The sequence below is a fragment of the Diadema setosum genome, chromosome 10 (genome assembly GCF_964275005.1).
Source record: "Diadema setosum chromosome 10, eeDiaSeto1, whole genome shotgun sequence".
NCBI lineage: Eukaryota > Metazoa > Echinodermata > Echinoidea > Diadematoida > Diadematidae > Diadema > Diadema setosum.
In genome coordinates this window covers 34,511,310-34,530,947 of record NC_092694.1, presented here as the reverse complement: position 1 = coordinate 34,530,947, position 19,638 = coordinate 34,511,310, and the positions used below count along the sequence as shown (strand labels likewise).

Here is a 19,638-nt window from a genome sequence, read left to right as displayed (position 1 = left end):
ATATTTCCTTGTACTAACCTCAAGGCCATCCAATATAAGTATATTGCAGCATTACAAAACAGCATGCTGCAAAGTGCTTCAACAATATAATTTTATAACAGGAAAGAAAGATCCTGTCTTTTCTGGTAGAAGCTTTCCACACTCCTTTGAAATATCTTATAGAGATCAATGGAGCCTTCATGAATGCTGAACTGAGAAAGCTGAAAAGGGGTATGTGCTGACTTTGACTACATTATCGTGAGTCCATCATTCAGGCAAATATAACCAACTTGGAAAAATAAAATAGTTGCATACACTACATGGGTTAGCAAGATCGATGCGGGCGGGGCGCATCAGAAATTTGGAACTCTGGTGGCCGAATCACCTCGAGAGTTGCCCGTTTATGTAGCAATAGCATCCGTTCAGCCCATTAGAATTTGAGTTTGTATTCAACAACGGTTAAAGGGACTGTACAGTAATGGTTGAGGTGGGGATTCATGTTTTCAACATTTCTAGGTTAGATAATGAGAAACCTCTTATGAAATATGAAAGAACGTGTGATTTTAAGAAGGATTCAACATTTATTTGATGAAAATTGGTTTTCAAATGGCTGAGATATCCCCAAAAGTGATAATAATAAAAGCCGACATGCCCCACCTTTATCAGGATCTCTTCGTTTCACCTTGTTTTGGGAACAATATCTCAGCCATTTCAAAACCGATTTTCATCAAATAAACTTTTGATTCCCCTTAGAAATGCATGCTCTTTGACATCTCATAGAGTGGTTTCTGAATATCTCGCAAAACGTTAAAAGCTAAATCCTCACCCCGACCAGAACTGTACACACCCTTTAAATCTGCTGAAACAGATGAGGGCGCTATACAACTTCCTCAGAAACTATGTGGGGACAACTATGTGCCACTAATCATAGCGACCCCTAAATTCTTTGTTTTGCATTGTTTTGCGTTTTCATCTCTGAATTCAGCTAATTGGTAACAGTTTCGTAAAAATCAATGTGTCAAATGCATTACGTCTGTATATGCTGTGTGTGTGTGTGTGTGTGTATGTGCGTGTGTGTGTGTGTGTGTGTGTTTGTATGTTTGTGCTTCATGCTCTGTGACTTGCGCTGCGTATAGTGAGCGATTACTGACTGTTACGAAACTTGCAGTAAAACTGGCGTGTGAGGGTTTTTTTGTTGTTGTTGTTGTTGTTGTTGTTTTTTTTTTTATTTCGTCGTTTTTTATACCGGCGACAGTGTTGCTGATGATCAGAATGTTGTACTTGCTCACCAGAAGAGAGGACATGGCTGAAATGATTTGATATTACGTAGCTACATCTGGATATTGTATACCCAGGTCCCACTAACACTTATTCGTTTTTATGCCATTTCATTTCTGAAGACTAAAAATGCGAGCTTTCCCTCTGTGTATAAGTTTTAAAGGGGCATTCCAGACGATTTTCATGATGTAGTACATAAATCATCAGCTCCATGTATAGACTATAAAATTGTGTCCCTTGAGCAGAGAAACCAATAATCTGACATCTTAAACAAATTACTTTGAAAAGTGTTGATGACATAGAGCCTCACATATTTCAGAAATGTAGCAGTGTACGCATTTCAATACCGCTTGCTTGACAAGATCACCTGTGTAGAATATATAATGCATGCCTTCTTCTTTTATTCTGCTTCCTTGAGCACCAACTCATGCATTCTTATGGTGAGGCTGCCGTTTCATCATCCTTGCCCATTGCAATTTGTTATAAATTTTGAAAACATTGTTATTCCTGATCTCAGTCACTATAAATGCTGAAATTCTGTACTCGGTATAACTTATTTATAGTTGTTCAAATGGAACAAAGTCTGAATATCTTCCTGAGGTCCCCTTTAATCTCAGTGTCCTTTGAACAGAAAATGCATCAAATTACATGTCAAACTATTTCTCTGTTATTTCAACGAGTTTCCTTTAGGTCGTCCTTAATGTTTCATTTTGATACCGTCTCTATAAGCAGTTCGATGTGAACAAACTAAGTGAAACCGCAGCGGGGAATTTCGAAATTTTGGACGTGTCGAAAATTCATGCGGGCATTTCCGTTGGCGGTCTGGTTTCCCCCGATATGAACGGAAAACCCAGAGCAGCAGTTGTTATGTTGATGTCACTTCACATTCAATTTCAAATCTTACATTTTCTGGAACGATGTTCCCCCTTTTCTCCAGTTATTACATAGAAACTGCAAAGCAGACGTTCTTCACATCGGTGTGACCAAATAATGTTAGGAGAAGATGTCAACGTATTTGATCATGCATCTCACCCTGTGAAAATAGATGATTAACTCGTGGCTGAATCTACCTTTGGTGTTTATTTCAAAGGTCATTCTACACTCTAAAAACACAAATGTTGAATTAGCATTTAAAAGGGCCGAGGAGTGACAACATTTTCAAAGTGTTGGTTTTCCTGCTAGATTCAACATTTAAAATGTTATTTTAAAAGTTGGATGCAACACTTCAAAAAATGCTGTCACTCCTCGGCCCTTTTAAATGTTGATTCAACATTTGCGTTTTTAGAGTGTAGTGAACGTCACCTTTCAATCATCCTTGCATTCATCAATAACTAATGGTGTAATACGTTTATGTCGATACTAATTTTTATCGACTCACGCGTATTAATAGTGGACATTCGGGTATTAAAGTAGGTAGATTTTCGCCAGTCTCGACGTTCATGTCGACTGTACACGAGAGGTTACTATACTAACGACGATGATATTGTGTAAACCGGATAATATTATGCGTGTGTGGACTGAATCGATCTCTATTGCAGCATAGCCATACATGTTGAGGAATATGAGAACTTCATTTTGTACACGTCCTTCCGTGTTCGGGTCACTGCTGGAAAGGCTGCGGGTCAGTGTGTGAGCCTCTTCCAAATTGTACGGTATAAGTATATAATAGTCACTGCTGGAAAGGTTGCCGATCAGGCTCCGGGTTTGTGCACTGCAAAACGTCCAGTGTTAGATATGAAACACCGATCTGGTGTTAAATTTCCGGTGGTCATTTATGGTGTTAGATCACCACCTCCGGGTGTCATTTCATATATATTTAATATTTAATAATCACCAGCTACAGTGTCAAATTAACACCACGAAGTGCCAGGTGAACACTTTTCGAAACTATCACAACATACTTTATACACCTGTGGGTGTGGTCCTCATATTGACACTTGATCGGTCTTAGATTTAACACCCATCTAACACCGATGGTTTTTTTTTTTTTTTTTTGTAGTGTGAGCCGCTGTGGGGTATGTGAACCTCTTCCACACAGTAAAGTGTGAGTATTAGTGTAACTCTGCATTAACTTTTTCTGTTGTTGCTGAAAACGCTGACCGGCATCGTGTAGGGGGAATTACCATCTATGCCATTGTTAATTAATGAGACTTTCCCTGTAATCACCATGGGAAATCATTGTGAACCCATTTTATCATTCATATATACATATATATATATATATATATATATATATATATATATGAAGGGTTTGTTTGCAAAAACCGATAAGTCCATTTTCGAAGATTTTGAAGTACGATTTTTATCATAATGTACAAAATAATACCTTTTAAATGATATATTGGTCACTACATCATAAAGGTGTATTTTTGAAGTTATGGTCAAAAGAAGCACAAATTTTCTTATTATTCTCTTTATTTTTCTTGACCTTTAATCGCAAATATCTCCATTTGGCAAATATGGACTTATCGGTTTTTGCGAACAAACTCTTCATATATATATATATATATATATATATATATATATATATATATATATATGGGTGAGAATTTTGAACGATGTACAATTGCCAATTTTCGTACCTTATGACATTCTTTCCCTTAGAACACGCCAGGATGATCTAAGAAACCAGATTTTTTCATGTCATCTCAAAGATTGGTAAATTTCCTTTCAGGAAATATATGGTTTGGTTGACTTTTGCCTGATGTTTTTCATTTCACAATGACTTAAAGCGTAAAAATACGGTAAAAACGCTATTTTCACAATAATTTTTGTTTTTCAAACTAATGATGTGCATTTTTTTATGGTACGTGGCATCTAATATCTGACCATGTTCTGGATCTGACATATCATGGGTATGTACCACAAAATTCTAAGAACTTTATGAGCACGTATAAAATTACAGAGAACAATTGAAATATCAAAGTCCTAAACAGACGAACGTCCGTGATGCTTTTATTTCTATCGCTGCTGCAAATTCTACTTTGTTGTCCAAACTGTAACGTATACGAACATTTGGTGTTCCACCTAATGAACATATCCTGCAAAAATTGTACGTCTGCTGGCTGTACATGGGACGTAATAATCTTTTATGCAAAATTATACTCAGTTTTCGTCACGGACGTGCTTCCGCTATTTTCTAATAAAGATCGTAGCCCATGAAACGTTATTGGCGATATTGTTCTGAGTCGTAATCACCTATTAAGATCGAGCCACACGATAATATGTTTGTTTTGAGTTTCTGTCCATCCTTTGTCAAATAGGAACCGAAATTATATTCTTAGACGAACCTCCGAGAAAAAAAAAGAACGTCCGTGATGATTAAAACGTTTTCGAGAGGGGCACCATCTTGCTTTGATGGCGAAGGTGCATTTTACCTTTGGCTCTCTAGCCGAGGAGCTGCATGTCATTTTTGGAGCGGACTGAGGTTCGTCCGCAGTTTTTGGACCATGCAATTCACCAAAAACCAAGCAAATAATTAATATTTTCTCTGAAAATTCACCTCCTGATCCCCCTCTGAGCAATACATATGTTGCAAGGTTGTCAAATTTCTTATAATTTGCATTGACAATACCTTTTCAAATTTTTGAATGAGTTAGGAAGGCTAGGTACTCTCTCCTGATTAGTTATCCGTCCTGGAACATGACCCTAGTAGTAGAACGAACGTCCGTGACAATTCCAGCGAACGTCCGTGACGTATGCAATCCCTCCGATAGGGATAACTTGTCCCGAAAGTGTCCTGTATTCTTTAAAACTTTTGGCTCCAATAGCGACAAATAAAGTTTTACAAAGTAAACAATTAGTTTAGAGCAGTAGTTTCAGAATTTTTAACGCGTTATGTGATCATGATGAACAAACAGTTGAAAATTTACTCACAATTTTACGCTTGTTTTCCCTCTAATTATGCAAAAACAGCTAAACACTGAAAACAAAGTTATAGGAAAATGGAATTTTGCGTAATCTGTAATTTCTGTGCATTTAAATTTCTTTCTAATGAGGTTCTGAAGACAATTTGTACTGTTACAGGTTCCGAAAGTTTCGCTCACGGACGTTCTGTCCGAGAAAGGAAATTTCTGACAATTACAAATATATCACTGCACATAAAATTAATGTTAGTTGAAAATATTACCAATTAACCGAGCCGCTCCTACCCGAAAGTGAATAGCGTTCAGCACTCAATTTACCTGTAATAACAAACGGAAAACGTTTTTTTCACGGATGTTCGTTGGTTAAATAAGTCAATGGATTACATAGTAGGAGAAAGAGGATCAGTGCCACTTTTTAGTGACAGGTGCTCTAAGTGTTTATCTTTTGAGTATGGTAGCTGCCGTCTCAAACAGAACACATCCAGTTTTGGTCTCCATAACGGACGTTCGCTGTAATTGTCATGATATTAAATGCCTTAATTCATTCTTATTTTTCTCTTCATGACGATTTTTTTTTCTCTCATTCCCTCAATAGCCTGAACATGCTGCGACCAAACAGAAAACAAAAACAAAACAAAAGAAAACAAAACAAATCCGAAAAGTGCTACGCAATCACATTCAGGATAATGACGGAAGAAGTCTGTAATGGGCATGTGTTGAATAAGAAACGGAAAAGTTTCAAAAGGACGTGGAAGCAGTTGAATGAAAATGACTGAGAAACAGAGAAGGGATCGAGCTCCAACACACAGAGAAAAGAATTGCCAGTGCACTCCCGTTATACCAAATTCCTCTGGAGAAGTTTTTGTTTGTTTGTTTATGTTTTTTATTCATCGAAATGCCGTCACAAGCGAACAAAAATAATGGAGTACTAGTATACAATTATTGTCTGATGAAAACACACAATTCTCCGCTTATCATCACATGGTGTTGTTTTATACTCATCAATGAAAAGCAATATTCATTTGTAATTCTTTCCAAGATTCTTTTTTTCATTTTACATTTATGAGACAGAGAGATCGTCAATTTGTTTGTGCTTTTGGGCTTACTTTAAAAACACATGTTAAAAAAAGTAATGATTAAGAATAGGTTTAAGGTTGCACTTTGATACGTTCGCTCTTCCAAAGATTCGTTACTCCGATGTCCAAAGGTTTGTTATTCCGAAATGAAAAAAAAAAATAATTCAGGAAGTTTGTTATTAGAAATGTTCTTCGAAAAATAGATATTAACGATCATTATTTTTAGGTCCGTTCTTCTAAAAGTGGAATGGGCCTGATATTTGTTGAGGTGAAAACGGTTATTATGAGGTTTTGAAATTTGGAGGATTTTAGTTGTTAACTTGTTTCTCCACATTTGGATAAGCGAACATGATTTTTCATGTTCCAATTAATAAACCTTTCGATTAACCTTCGGAGATTCCTATCATTTACCGAATAAAAAAGCTTCATAATTATACGAACTCTATCAATTTTCGTATTGACAAACTGTATGAATAACGAGCCTCCGAAATGACGCGCTACAAAATGTTTGTTATAACAAACCATATTGCATAATATCGAAGTCACAAACATCCATCCAAGTTATATGGACTTATTGTGTCTTGTTATGACGAAACTTCGCAGTATCGAACCTATTATCATTTCTGACTAATATAATAACACAAATTCTCCTCGGTAACAGTGTGTAACACAAGGAGCGAACACAGAGGGATTTCTTCCTAACGTATTCGTTTGCCCTCCCCAGCTAAACTTCGTATTTCTATAACGGAGCACATTTCTGTTGTTTTGCTATATTAATTCTTTGTCATAATTTTAGCTGTGACCATGTTCGTTATAAGCAAATTTTGCATTGTAGACATTACATAACAAGTTTAGGACCTGAATCTTTACTTCATGATAACGAAATTTTGATAAATATATTCGCTCTCAAGGATGGACTACGTCACTGAGATTACACGTACGTTTGTATGTTCATTTACGAGAGATGGACAAGTTGTTTTCTTTGATTCCTCAGTATGAGAAGATAAACAAGCTTATATAATTGAGAATTGGTAATATCTATTCAGGATTTTGCAGAGGAGTTTGTTCTCGACATAAATTGCTGTTTGTTGTGAGTAGAATGCGTTTCCAACTCAAGAGAGCTGCATTGTACAATATCTTGTTTGTTCCGAACGTCCGTGAGCTACATGCGAACCTCCGTGATGATGAAAACTATGCTATGTTTGTTGGGTTATAGAGACTGCCCAGATGAGATACATCTTAAAAAGGTGTGTTATTATTTAGGAGTGAGGATTAAAGTATGGGATAGTGAAATAAGAGGTCAAAATATTGAGTTTCTGTAAAATGCGCGTAAAGTGGAGAAAGTGTTTAGTGGAAGAGCAATATTTCCACAGAAATGGCGAATTCAATTAAATCATCAGTTGTCTACCATTACGTACAGGTTAAGAGTACAAGCTTAATATTCTGCACGCACGTACACATGTCCCTTAAGATATTTCGTTAGGATTTTGAAATGAATCAGGTCTCTGCAAACTATGTTAAATGGTATTCAAATGTATGTGCAGTACTATTCCTCACGGACGTTCGCTGCTCTGTACATGGTAAACTTCAGCGGTGAATAAAAACTTGTTCCTCTGGGAAAATCCTAGTATAATTGGGTTCATATTAAAGCTTGAGTTATACTCTTTCAGGTAAGATGATTGATTTGGAGAACTTCTTACTTTTTAAATTTTGCCTTGTTTTGGCTCAATTGTACGTCGTTCAAAATTCTGACCCATATATAAGTGACAGCAAAGGACTTAACCACAACATGGTGGGGCGGTGCAAGGACAGTTAATATAATTGGCAGCAAAACTTGCACATAGACTTGGACGTGGCTGATGTTGGGTTGCACCCCTTTATTCAAGCTTTCGGGCGAAATGCCCTTCTTCAGGATTGTATTGATGCTGAGTGCGGTCTTGTGATGTTGTCACAACATCACAAGACAACATCACAAGACCGCACTCGGTATCAATACAATCTTAGGAAGAATTATAGTCGAGACAATGTAATGATGACAAAAGATGTTGCAGGAAACCGGCTCGTGGGAAGCTTTCGATCTTCGGTCTTCTTCAGCTTTATTGTCTGCTAAGCAGACATGTGTGTATTTGCTTAGCAGACAATAAAGCTGAAGAAGACCGAAGGTCGAAAGCTTCCCACCAGCCGGCTTCCTGCAACATCTTTTGTCATCATTACATTGTCTCGACTCGTGACCGTGCACCACAAAACAAAACAAAAAAAAAAGGTCGCACCCCTTGCTTTAACGTGAGGACTCAAAACATGTGAAATGGGTCAACTAAGTCAATCTTGAGTTTTTCATATTTTCTAAAAGAGCTATCTTTCTTCTACATTATTCTTTAGTGAGGGATCATAACACGAATGGGAAAGTGTGTTTTCAGCAGTTTTTCTACAACTCCCTTTTTTTCGGGGAGAGTAGAATGGTCAGGTATCAAGTAGGAGCCCCTTTTCATTTCTTGAAATCCTTTACACACTCTTCGCTTTCAAGTCTAATAACTTTTGAAAAGATAATGCTACTGCTTTGTAACTTGGCATTAATCATGGACAGAATGTGTTTATAGAACATGCCTAATTTCAGCTTAATCTGGTAATCCCTTCATTGTTGTTGCTCTGGTGGCTGACATCCTGTGTTTTGTCCCTTTCTTAGCATAGCTAGCGCGGCTGGGTGAAAGATTAAGCGCTCGAATAAAACCCTGTACTTCAGAGCCTCATTTCTCAGTTCACACTTTTCCAGATTGTATGCTTTCTTTCCAGTATTCAGTATGTAGGTTAGAGGAGTCCATTTGACTTGAGTTACACATCATTTTAAAGCTTAGAGTGTGCTCTTTCTGAATCTGCCCTTAACTAAAAATCCATGTCTGGCGACTTTTTGTTGGTTTTGTGATACAAGGTCATATATACATATATATATTTAGGGTAAGGGGGAGGGACACGTTGTAGCAGAGTGGATAAGACTCTTGGCTTTCATTCGGAGGTTCTAAGTTCAAATCCCATCGACTGCCAAAGTCTTGGACAAGATGTAGGCCTATATAATTTACCCATCATGTCCCCCTCAACCACGGTAAGTTCGCTGGTGTAAAAATGGGTATCTATGGTAACGGTATACTTGAGGTGTAGGGCAATAAACCCTCTGGTTAATCAGTGGCGACACCATGAAGAAGCTACTCTATATAAAAAGACCACTATTGTCATGATTGCTATCATTTTTTATTCTTATTTCTATTATTATTAATAATGATAATAAAATTATTATTATTATCATTATTGATATATTTATCATTATTATTAATCATTATCATCATCATCTTAATGTTATCATCATTGTTTTCCATCTGTTGTTCCACCTTTTTCTCCTGTTCGTCATTCTTTTGTACGTGTCCAATTCCTCGGCTTCTTCTTTGCATCTTCTCACAGTGTTTTCCCATTTATCTGATATTGGAAGGCATTTTTTTTTCCAATTCATTTCAAGCTCCATGATTATTTTGTTATTCCAACACACTTGCAAAACGCATATACACGCTTGTCCACATTGTGTGCAGGCGCTCATTACTTTACAGTCATTATAGTAAATATATCTAGAAAAAGAAAAGAACCCGTGTGGGGAACCTTGGTCTTTTTTCTCTTCTGTTTTAAAACCGAAACTATTATGAGGTAGAAATAGTTTAATCTTTATTCTGTAAATTTAATCAAGTATTTATACAGTCACAGATATCTGGTGGAACAGGATAATTAATTGATATTAAGCTTCTCCACGATGTATAAGAAGCGATCAGTATAGATCTATGTTTTATTAAAGGTCCTATTTACCTTTGGGAGCAGTGATTTTAAAAAATTTCAAGATACGACATTTAATGCATATATGTAGGTCTGTTGTACCACAAAACATCCTATCATATAAAATTTTTGTGGTAAAGCCTAAAATATGAGGAGATATTTTTCTCAATAAACCGTAACTGTAGACGGTTTAGTCTGGAAACATTTTTATTATAGTTATTGTTCAGATTTTGTATATCTTACAATACTTAACATCGATTTTACCAGTTTAAATTTTTACAGTGGTTGCTTCTATCCCTAACTCACATTTTGAACTCACCATTTTAAAGCACTAATGCTGGGGTTTTGTATCATCTGCAAATGGTAAATTATGCCATGTATGGACAGATTCGTTCGTCTAGTAAAATGAATTATTCACATAAGAAAATTTTTTGGTAATAACAGTAAGACCCCCAATGACTGCAGCATTTTTACAACTCAGTAAACCTCAATAATGCCAAGAAGTAGGCCTACATTTCGGAGGTCGCGAGACCAAACGCGCCCTGGTTTCTAGTTTTATATTCATATCAATACATAGTTCAACATCGCCATCGGCAGCTTTCATTTCCTCTCTCAGACTCTCCATGGAATACAGTCAATCCAAGGTCTTGACGACTATACAAAGACATGGTCAAGGGTCGCTACACAAGTATAATCAATTGGTCCAACCCGCAACCCTACAAACTGTATTCGTTCCTTCAATGCTGGGTAGTTTGAATGCGTTACACGCAACGTGCGCACAACTGCTGTATAGACGCACACGCAGATAGTCCCAAAAATAGTACACAAGAGCCTGGGATGATTTTGCACAGCGATGAAGAGTGATCGTAAGGGGGATTCCCCGTCATCAGCGGAACTCGTATGTTGCAAGGCAGTACTTCCTCATGTACAGACTGGCTGAAGACCGTGCATCTAGCAAGACGCTCAGCAACCATGGGTCTTAAACTGAACCAAATGTTGTGCGCTTCGCTCCTTCTGCTTCTGTTCTCCACGAATTTGGTCTCTGCCGGGATGCAGTCTAACAATGCATGTAAGCATTATCTTTTTTATTTATGTTTTGTTCTCCTTGCTGATTTTGGTTGACCTCCTTGGCAAGACTTCCTTCACTCTTGGATTATTACTACTCAAAACTGTAGATCCGCCAAACACGAACTCAAGGAGCACTCGCACGGAGAGAGGGAGAGGGAGAGAGAGAGTGTGTGTGTGTGTGTGTGTGTGAGAGAGAGAGAAAGAAAAAATGAAAAATCGGGGTAAATAAAACTTCGTATGTTATTCTAACATAGTTTAGCAAAATATCTACTATATTCATGCAGTTTTGCACGTGTACGAGCAGAAGTAAGATATACTAAAGGATTCACACACAATTTAATTTTTTTTTTTCGAAATTAATAGACTTCGGAATTACATAGGCCTACATCATTGTCAAAGTTAAAGTTTCTCTGAAATGCAAATGCATGTTGATTTGTGTTGATTTGTGATACCCTCGACATCACTTTTGCGATGAAACGAATATCAAGAAACATTCTATATATTTTTATCTAATTTTTCTTCAGATTACTTGGGAAGGCCCAGAAAAAATCCTTACGAACCAATATTCCCGTTGTGACCTCATCTGTCAATCATTGTTAAAGTACTGAATATGTTCAACAAAAGACATTGGAATGCACCTTCCCCTCAATTTAGCATAACTTGCATGTTCCCTCGCCATGTATTTTGTTGCATTAATATCACTGAAACACCGCAAAAGTGACGTTTAGGCTATCATATCAACACAAATCAACATGTATTTGCATTTCAGGGAACCTTAAACTGAAACATGGCAAAAAAAAAAATCTCGTCAGGTCTATGTCCGATTGCGTGAGTTGCATATTTATATGATATGTGTGCAGAAAAGGAGATTTGGGTTGTAGTACAATGTACATCATTCTCTGTATTCGCAACAATCTTAGCGTTCACCAAGCTTCCGGCCCCGGTTCCCTCCGACTGTCTGCATTGCATCTGCGTGGTGGAATCGAACTGCAAGATGCCGAGCCCCGTGTGTCAGATGGACGTCGGGTCCCTGTCCTGCGGCCCGTACCAGATAAAGCAGGGGTACTGGTTGGACGCAAGGCTGAAAGGAGGGGATTTGGACGGATGTAAGTATATATGAAGCCATACTGAATTCAGTGTGCATTCTACCCTCTGAGCCCATTCACGCACTGCCTTTGCCTGCCTGAAGGAGGGGCCGCTTTCAGACAATGTGCTACCAAGGAGCACAGTGGCGGATCCAGAGGGGGCGCAACCGGCACACCCCCCTTATTTTTCGTAAAAAAACAAAAGAGATAAAAGGAAAAAAGTAAAATTAAACCCGGAAGTGGCACCAGAAATATTAGTTGCGCCCCCCATTTACAGAATTCCTGGATCCGCTCCTGGAGCATGTGTTTGAAGCTTCTTGGTGCTACCAACCATATCACCTCAGAAATGAACCCTATAATTGGCGTATAACAGCACATCAAATCTGCACCCCTAAATAGCGGCCGCACCTGTTAAACATACCCTAAATTAATGGCATCAGCGGGGACGTCACATACTGTCAATGGTGTATTTCATTATGGTAGATTTCGTTACCATGGCTAATTGTACCAAGTGCAAGTAATACACTACGTATTTAGATACTTGACTCTTCTGACTTTCCTGAACTACAATAAGGAATTCAATTAAACAGATGTGACATTCAATTGTTTGTAATCCATAATACAACATGTAGTCAAAGTAAAATAGTCGAAACTCTAGTTTGTGGAAGTAATACCCCGTAAATGGCGAGAAAAAGATTGAAAAAAAAAAACACACACACACACCTCTTTCTAGGGAATAGGAAGACACAATTCGTGGACGAGGGTTCGTTAGCAAGTCAGACACACAGCGATCCCCCTGTGCATTTTCCAAAGTCCAGGCAATTTGTCGTAGACATTTCCTGTAAGTTCATATTGCTTGCATTTTTTTTTTCTATTTCAAAGTTTATTTCATTTTTCGACAAAACATATATATTTCACTTCCTTTGATAATAGAGAATAAGGTAAAATGAACATTGTATAAGGACTATACAATATTTGAAGAACCTCACAGTAATCATACATTGTAGTAAAAAAGAAAAAAAGAAAAGAAACGAGTGATCGAAATAAAGTACAACATTCCCATTTGCGTAACCTTACAGCAGCTACATTCAAGTCGCCTGATAGGCAAACGACGATTGGTATTGTTCTCCTGGACAGCCTCTCTGAAATCCTTTCACTTGATTGTTTTAGCGGAACTGGATATTGTGTTTCAAATTATAATCTCGTTAGATGGGTGCGCATTTTAATAATCAGATATGCAGCATCAAGAAGCTTAGGTCTTAGGTGCTGATTAAAAGACAAATGAATGTTACGGAGGCTTTACCTGTTGAAACCAGAACTCAAAAATTGGTGTGATTATAATTCAAGTTATATGAAAAACGTGTATACGTCTCTTTCAAAATGCTGATGTCTCAGAAGTCGTGATATACACTAAACACCTTCTCATTTAATAAATTTGATAATGTAAAGTGCGCAATCGTCCGGGTTCTCAAATCAAAGTCCAGCCGAAAGTACATAAAGTCCTTGTTGTGAATAGCAAGCGTGACAAGCTACTTTCTTTTAGTGTCCCATTTTTATCGAACGCAGAACACCTTTTTCTTTTCCCCGTTCTCTGTGTCACTATAGCTAGTTTTCGCAAGTACGACGCGGCCAGTAGTTGAGCGTGCCGTGTGCAAAATTTGCATCTGCGCATGATCAAATCCGAGAAACGTCCCGTCCTGTGAAAAACAAGTACTGTCGCATCTGATTGCTTCCGGTCTACTCTCGGTCTTCCCGTCGTGTATCGAAAACTCCCTAGAATCTTTACGGAAATCACCAACCAGTGCCAACATGTACTCAAAATTAGAAAAACAAAAACACGAATATTGAATAGATAAATAGATATTATAGAAATAGACATACTTAATTGACTGAACATGTGTCTGTATCGTATTATTCCTCTCGATCATGACCTTTTTTTAAATCTGATTTGTAGTATATGAGTCACACAGATAATTTTATAAACTTGAATTTACATCCCACAAAAACAGAGTATAATTATAGTTGGTACATTTTCCTGTTTTCAAATTATGGGGAATGCATTAAAATAGGTATCAAAATAAGCTACACTAAAGTGCAAATTCCTTTATTTGAACTCGTTGTTTTCGTTGCAATGTTTATTTACTCTCTGTTCAAAAACATTAAAGAAAATTAAAAATATTGTCCTGTTTCTTTCGTTGCCTAGCTTGGCAAGCCTGTACCGCTACCTTCGATTGCAGCGAGAGGTGTGTCCAGGGCTACATGGCTCGCTACGCCGTGTACGGCCGCCTGGGACACACGCCAACCTGCGAAGACTTCGCTCGCATTCACAACGGCGGACCAAACGGCTACAAAAATCCAAACACCCTTGGATACTGGAACAAAGTAAAGAACTGTCTGCAAAAAGGAAAATGAGTATTTATGACGTCATTGTCCTCGTCAAGCACCCGCTTACGATGTGGTATGGTGGTTTCCTCCACTATTACACTAAGATTTGCAATTTAATGCTTTAACAATGCTTTACTTTTAAGTCAGCTACTTTCCTTTTTCTCTGTTTATTTCCTCTGTTCAAATATTGCTCAATACTTCTGTTCCATTGATTTTGTGCTATATGTATTTTTCTTCGAAAAAGAAATGCATGAATCAAATCAAAAAAATATGTATAGGCATTTGAAACCTTCATGTCCAGAAAATCAGTTTTCTGTTGTTTGGTGTTGTATCTTTTTGCTATGATCCTTAGATTTCATAACCAGTGTTCTACAAGGCACAATAAGACACACACACACACACACACACACACACACACACACACAAAGTATGCTTTTAGCTATCCATGGTTTCTTTTTCAAATTGGCAAACACTAAGTAGATTCGATAAATGGATAGATTCAATGAAATGTATCTATTTTTTTTCCAGTATGAGATATACGGTAAAATTGAGAGGTGCCTATCTAATGATAAAGATGTCTTGTATAAATCCCCCAGGACTTGTTGGGTCAAGTGCATTTGACGGAAATCTATTTTGCGATATCAACACAGTTTAAACAACTTATTGTCCTCGTGTTTATTGACCTTTAAACGACTGCATTACTATAAGTTTAACACTGACTGGGATTGCTTTTGTATATTGTTATTGAAGGTAACAAAGCAAACAAAAAGTGCTTGGAACCTTGTAAGATTTTATATTTTATGAATGAGTTAGCAAAAAACACACCAAAAAATGGGGGTGGGCTAAAATTTGACGAAGGAGTTAATATTACAGAGACATTTCAGCTTGTAGACTGCGTCATACTAGGCAATTCTAGAATTCAGTCAATGATGCAAACGCATTATTTGCTATAGTGCAAAGCATATTATGCCGTCAACTTTTGTTCAAAGTGGTTTTACAATACTCCGTATGGAAAATTATGTCTTATTATTCAACAATATGAGTTGACCAATGTATACTTTTTTATTATTTTTTTTTGTTCGATGGAAACAAAGTGCGATAGTGTTGAATTGAAACATAAGCTCATGGTTATATATCATTTAAAAATGCGATGGGGAATAAGATTTAAGTCACACACAGAAAAAAATAAATAAATCTGAAGGCACCTGTGATTTTGCTTTTTAACGCATGAAATGTGTTAAAATATTGACATATCTAACAAGCGCTTCCATCATGGTACCATGTGACACCACGCATTGAAAATGATGTCACAGTGGTGCACGAAGTGGTTACCATGACAACAAACTGACAGACAAAGATTTATACTCTAAAATTGTCAACTGACTCAGCTCTCTATTTGAGTAAGCTTCTCACAGCAAACTTTGATAGTCTCTTTTTCTTTTTCGTTCTTATTTTATTTTTTGCTGATATTTGGTGGTAGAATTTTCACTAATTCATGTCTTTTGGCATATTTATTTCAATTTCAATTTCTGGCATTGGAATCAGTCGAGTCGAACCTAATCAAAGGTATTGGTGAAATGCTATTGCCTGCTTTATTTATAATGCATTTCCTTTGTCTGTTTGCATTATTTGCTCTCAAGTATACATTAAAAGTGACGTGATATGTGCCTGGACAGTAGGGCCTATATATGCATAAAGGGCCTGCTAATACAGACCTGCATTTAGTTTTTAAGAGCCCCGCTGCGGCTGCATCAGTATTGCCTTATACAAGTATGTGTTTAAGTGTGTTAAAAAATATCTGTTATGTTATTTATTTGTTTGCGCAATAAATTTGACCATACCCATGGAAAAATGTAAAATTAATTGTTTCTTTCAGTGGTTTATGATGTGCGCTTGTATTGTTCAATGTTTTGCTGTTGTTGTTGTTGTTGTTGTTGTTTCTTTTTATGTCACTACACGACGGTGAATCCTATTTCATATCTTTCCCTGTGCCTAAAGAAGAAATCCTCACATACTCATGAAAACAAAGTAAACATAAGCCAGGATTATGGAATTGCTATCATATCTTTATTTTCCTTTCCTTCTCAATGTAGACCGAGAGGGTGTTTAATGTTACATTATATCGTACTCTAGATCATGAATGATAACATTGATGTTATGAATATCATACATATTTCTAGCATTGCCAAATGAAATGATGATGTCTAATGATTCTTTATGCTTCAAAATGTTACCAAGCAAAATTTTACAAAAATCAAGATAATTTACTTTTATTTCGACACATTTTACATGTTGTCACTGTTATGTTGCACATTAACTTCTCTTACAATCTCATTCAATAAATATTGTGGGTTCGAGCCCATCAAAAAATCCACAAATGCCCATGGACACACATGCTATCATGTCATGTAATCTTAAATTGAAATAGTTACAATAATTAGGTTTGCATACCAATGTAACTGATTATACTATTCTCATATCGTCTCTGTAGTCTCTCTCCCGGTAATATATGTACGATAAGAGAAAACTAGTACAAAAAATGAGCAAAGAAAATGGAACCCCATCGGGACCCGAACCCGAGACCTCCTGATTGCCAGCCCGGTGCTCTACCGACTGAGCTATAGAAAGCCCTAGAAACTGTGAAAAAGTGGAACTTCGATAGATGTTTATATGAAAGTACAAGCACGTATAGCAGATCACTGCAGATAAGGATCCAAATTCAAAATGCACATGCTCGTTTCTGTCATAAGGTCATAACCAGCATTATGATATTTTGAGGAAAAGTGTTACGTGCGATACTCTGGCAGACGGGGGGGGGGGGGGTGGAGGAAACATTAGAAGGTGAAATTATACCGTCACGAGATACATGTGTACCTTCATGGAAGTGAGCAGAAGGGAGAGTATGTTCAGCATTGGGGGGGGGGCACGGAAAACAGGGATTGTTATTGTTATTATTATTATTATTATTACTACTACTACTACTACTACTACTACTACTAAAACTATTACTATTACTACTACTACTACAACAACTACTATTACTACTACTACTACTACTACTACTACTACTACTTCTGCTACTGCTACTTATTCAGCCAAATGAAGTATGAACAGGGAAGCAATACATGGGATAGGGCTCACGAAACTAATTATTTTACTGTTGTCCTTAGGCATGTGACTTATGTGAGCTCTCATGCAATGCATTCCTGTACACAGATATAATGGGCTTATGAGAATAAAAATACACATTATTATCAAAACTGACCAATAATAACCAAGCAAAATATTTTGCAATTGAAGAATAAAAATTCTACGATCTGGTGAACGGGGGGGGGGGGGGGGGGAGGGATTTCCCCTCACACAAGGAATTTTTTTTTCTACCTGAAATACAACGATCTGGTGCACACTTTTGTGGAATATTTGCAAACATTTCAATAAAAAACAAGTATTCAAGAACAAAATGAGTACTGTAAATCGTAATGATTCTGTCACCTCTGGATCCACGTGTGCGTCTTTAGTGTGGGCCTATAAAGTAGGCCCCTACTAAGTTTATGGAGGTGGACCAAACTAGTGGGGGGGGGGGGGGACGGTGAGAAGAGGTGTCAACCTCCCTCCAGAAGGAGAATTTTTGCATTTTGAGAATTGAAATTCAACAATTTTGGTGCACTTTTGGTGCACTTTTGGTGAAATTTATGAAAATTTTTCATAAATTCATGCTGTGGCATAGTGGATAAGTCTCCCGTCTCCCGATCGGAGGACCCAAGTTCGAATCCCGCCCAGTGCTTACGTCCTTGGACAAGATGCTTTTACCCACCATGTCCCTCACGACCCAGGTGTATAAATGGATACTTGGCAACGCTAGGGTAATAATAATGGCAGGGCCCTCTGGTAGAGCAGTGGCAACACTGAAGAGGCTACCGTTGGTAAATAAGACCTTATCATCATTTTCAATCAAAGATTCGTAATTATTTTAACAAGGTCGTAGATACAATCTCTATCAAAATGATAACTAAAGAGAAGCTTAGAAAGTTAAGCTTATCAAATCGAGCGGTACACCTCCCCCCCCCCCCCCCCGTAAAAGAAAAAAAAAATCCGGGGGGGGGGGGGGGACTTCCCTCGCCACCTGTATGCTTGAAGAGATACGAACTCTTCTTCGAGTTCAAGATTGGGAGCAGCATAGGACTGGCATTATGAGAACTATACTGTATGTAGGCAAACAATCACAGACAAGCATAATAAAACTCCTATCAACCCATGAAGGTAAATTGGCATGATCACCGAACCGAAACCAAACACACGGAAACATCCTTCCCACAATGCACCGGCAAGATATAGGATCAGTGTAGTATAAGTGGGTCTTAGAAGCAACGAGGAAGTGGTTGTGTGGAAAATGGAGCCGTCGAATAGTGTACCTTGCCAACGTTTCTGATGGGCGGCATCCTGGTGGTAGTGTGGTTTGAATGTTTCAACCGCAGGTACAACAGTTCGATCCTGAGACAGCAATGGGACGCCACCTTTACGTCATTTTCTTTATCCATAACGTCATCCAACTTGTTGTAGCATCGGAAAATACAGACACCATCTGGTTCTACCATAACAGTAAGTCGCAGAAATATACGTACACCCACCGTTTGTCTGCATCATCTTTTTTTTTTTTTTTTTTTTGTCACCAAATGTGACGGTACTCCCCCTTTACGGGAGGGGATAAGATATCTCCCAAAACACGTATCCCCTCCCGATCATATTTCATATTACTCTATTTTTCTCCTCGAGAGCATCATTCATAGTTATTATGTGAGGCCTGTAGACATCCGCCTTGCCCGTACGACCCCAGATCCTCAAGGATCTACACGGTGATCCGGGGAGACCCGGGAAGATCCGGGAAGATCCGAGGAGATCGGGATAGTTTCGACCTCAGTGAAGTGTCGACGAGCGTTGATATGACTGTTACGGTATCAACACAGCAGCTACACGGATAAGGCCGGAAGAGCGCGGCGTCTACACGGACAGACACGGCATCTACACGGATCAACACGGCAGCCACACGGACCATCCCGGATTGCTCTGCCAACACGGCAATCCCCGGATGAC

At 37.9% G+C, this 19,638-nt stretch overlaps 2 protein-coding genes across 2 annotated transcripts in view; one reads left to right on the top strand and one right to left on the bottom strand.

Moving 5' to 3' along the window:
* Positions 1-17,423, bottom strand: part of LOC140234513 (small ribosomal subunit protein eS12-like) — a 124,642-nt gene extending 107,219 nt beyond the window's left edge. The window contains exon 1 of the mRNA XM_072314555.1: positions 17,414-17,423. The gene's annotated coding sequence lies outside the window, so the exon portion shown is untranslated. The remainder of the gene's footprint in view (positions 1-17,413) is intronic.
* LOC140234237 (lysozyme-like) lies at positions 10,948-14,690 on the top strand. Its single transcript, XM_072314297.1, has 3 exons — positions 10,948-11,078; positions 11,998-12,183; positions 14,366-14,690. Exons 1-3 carry the CDS (start codon positions 10,982-10,984, stop codon positions 14,572-14,574), a joined length of 492 nt encoding a protein of 163 aa, XP_072170398.1. The 5' UTR covers positions 10,948-10,981; the 3' UTR covers positions 14,575-14,690.
* Positions 17,424-19,638: the final 2,215 nt, after the last annotated feature.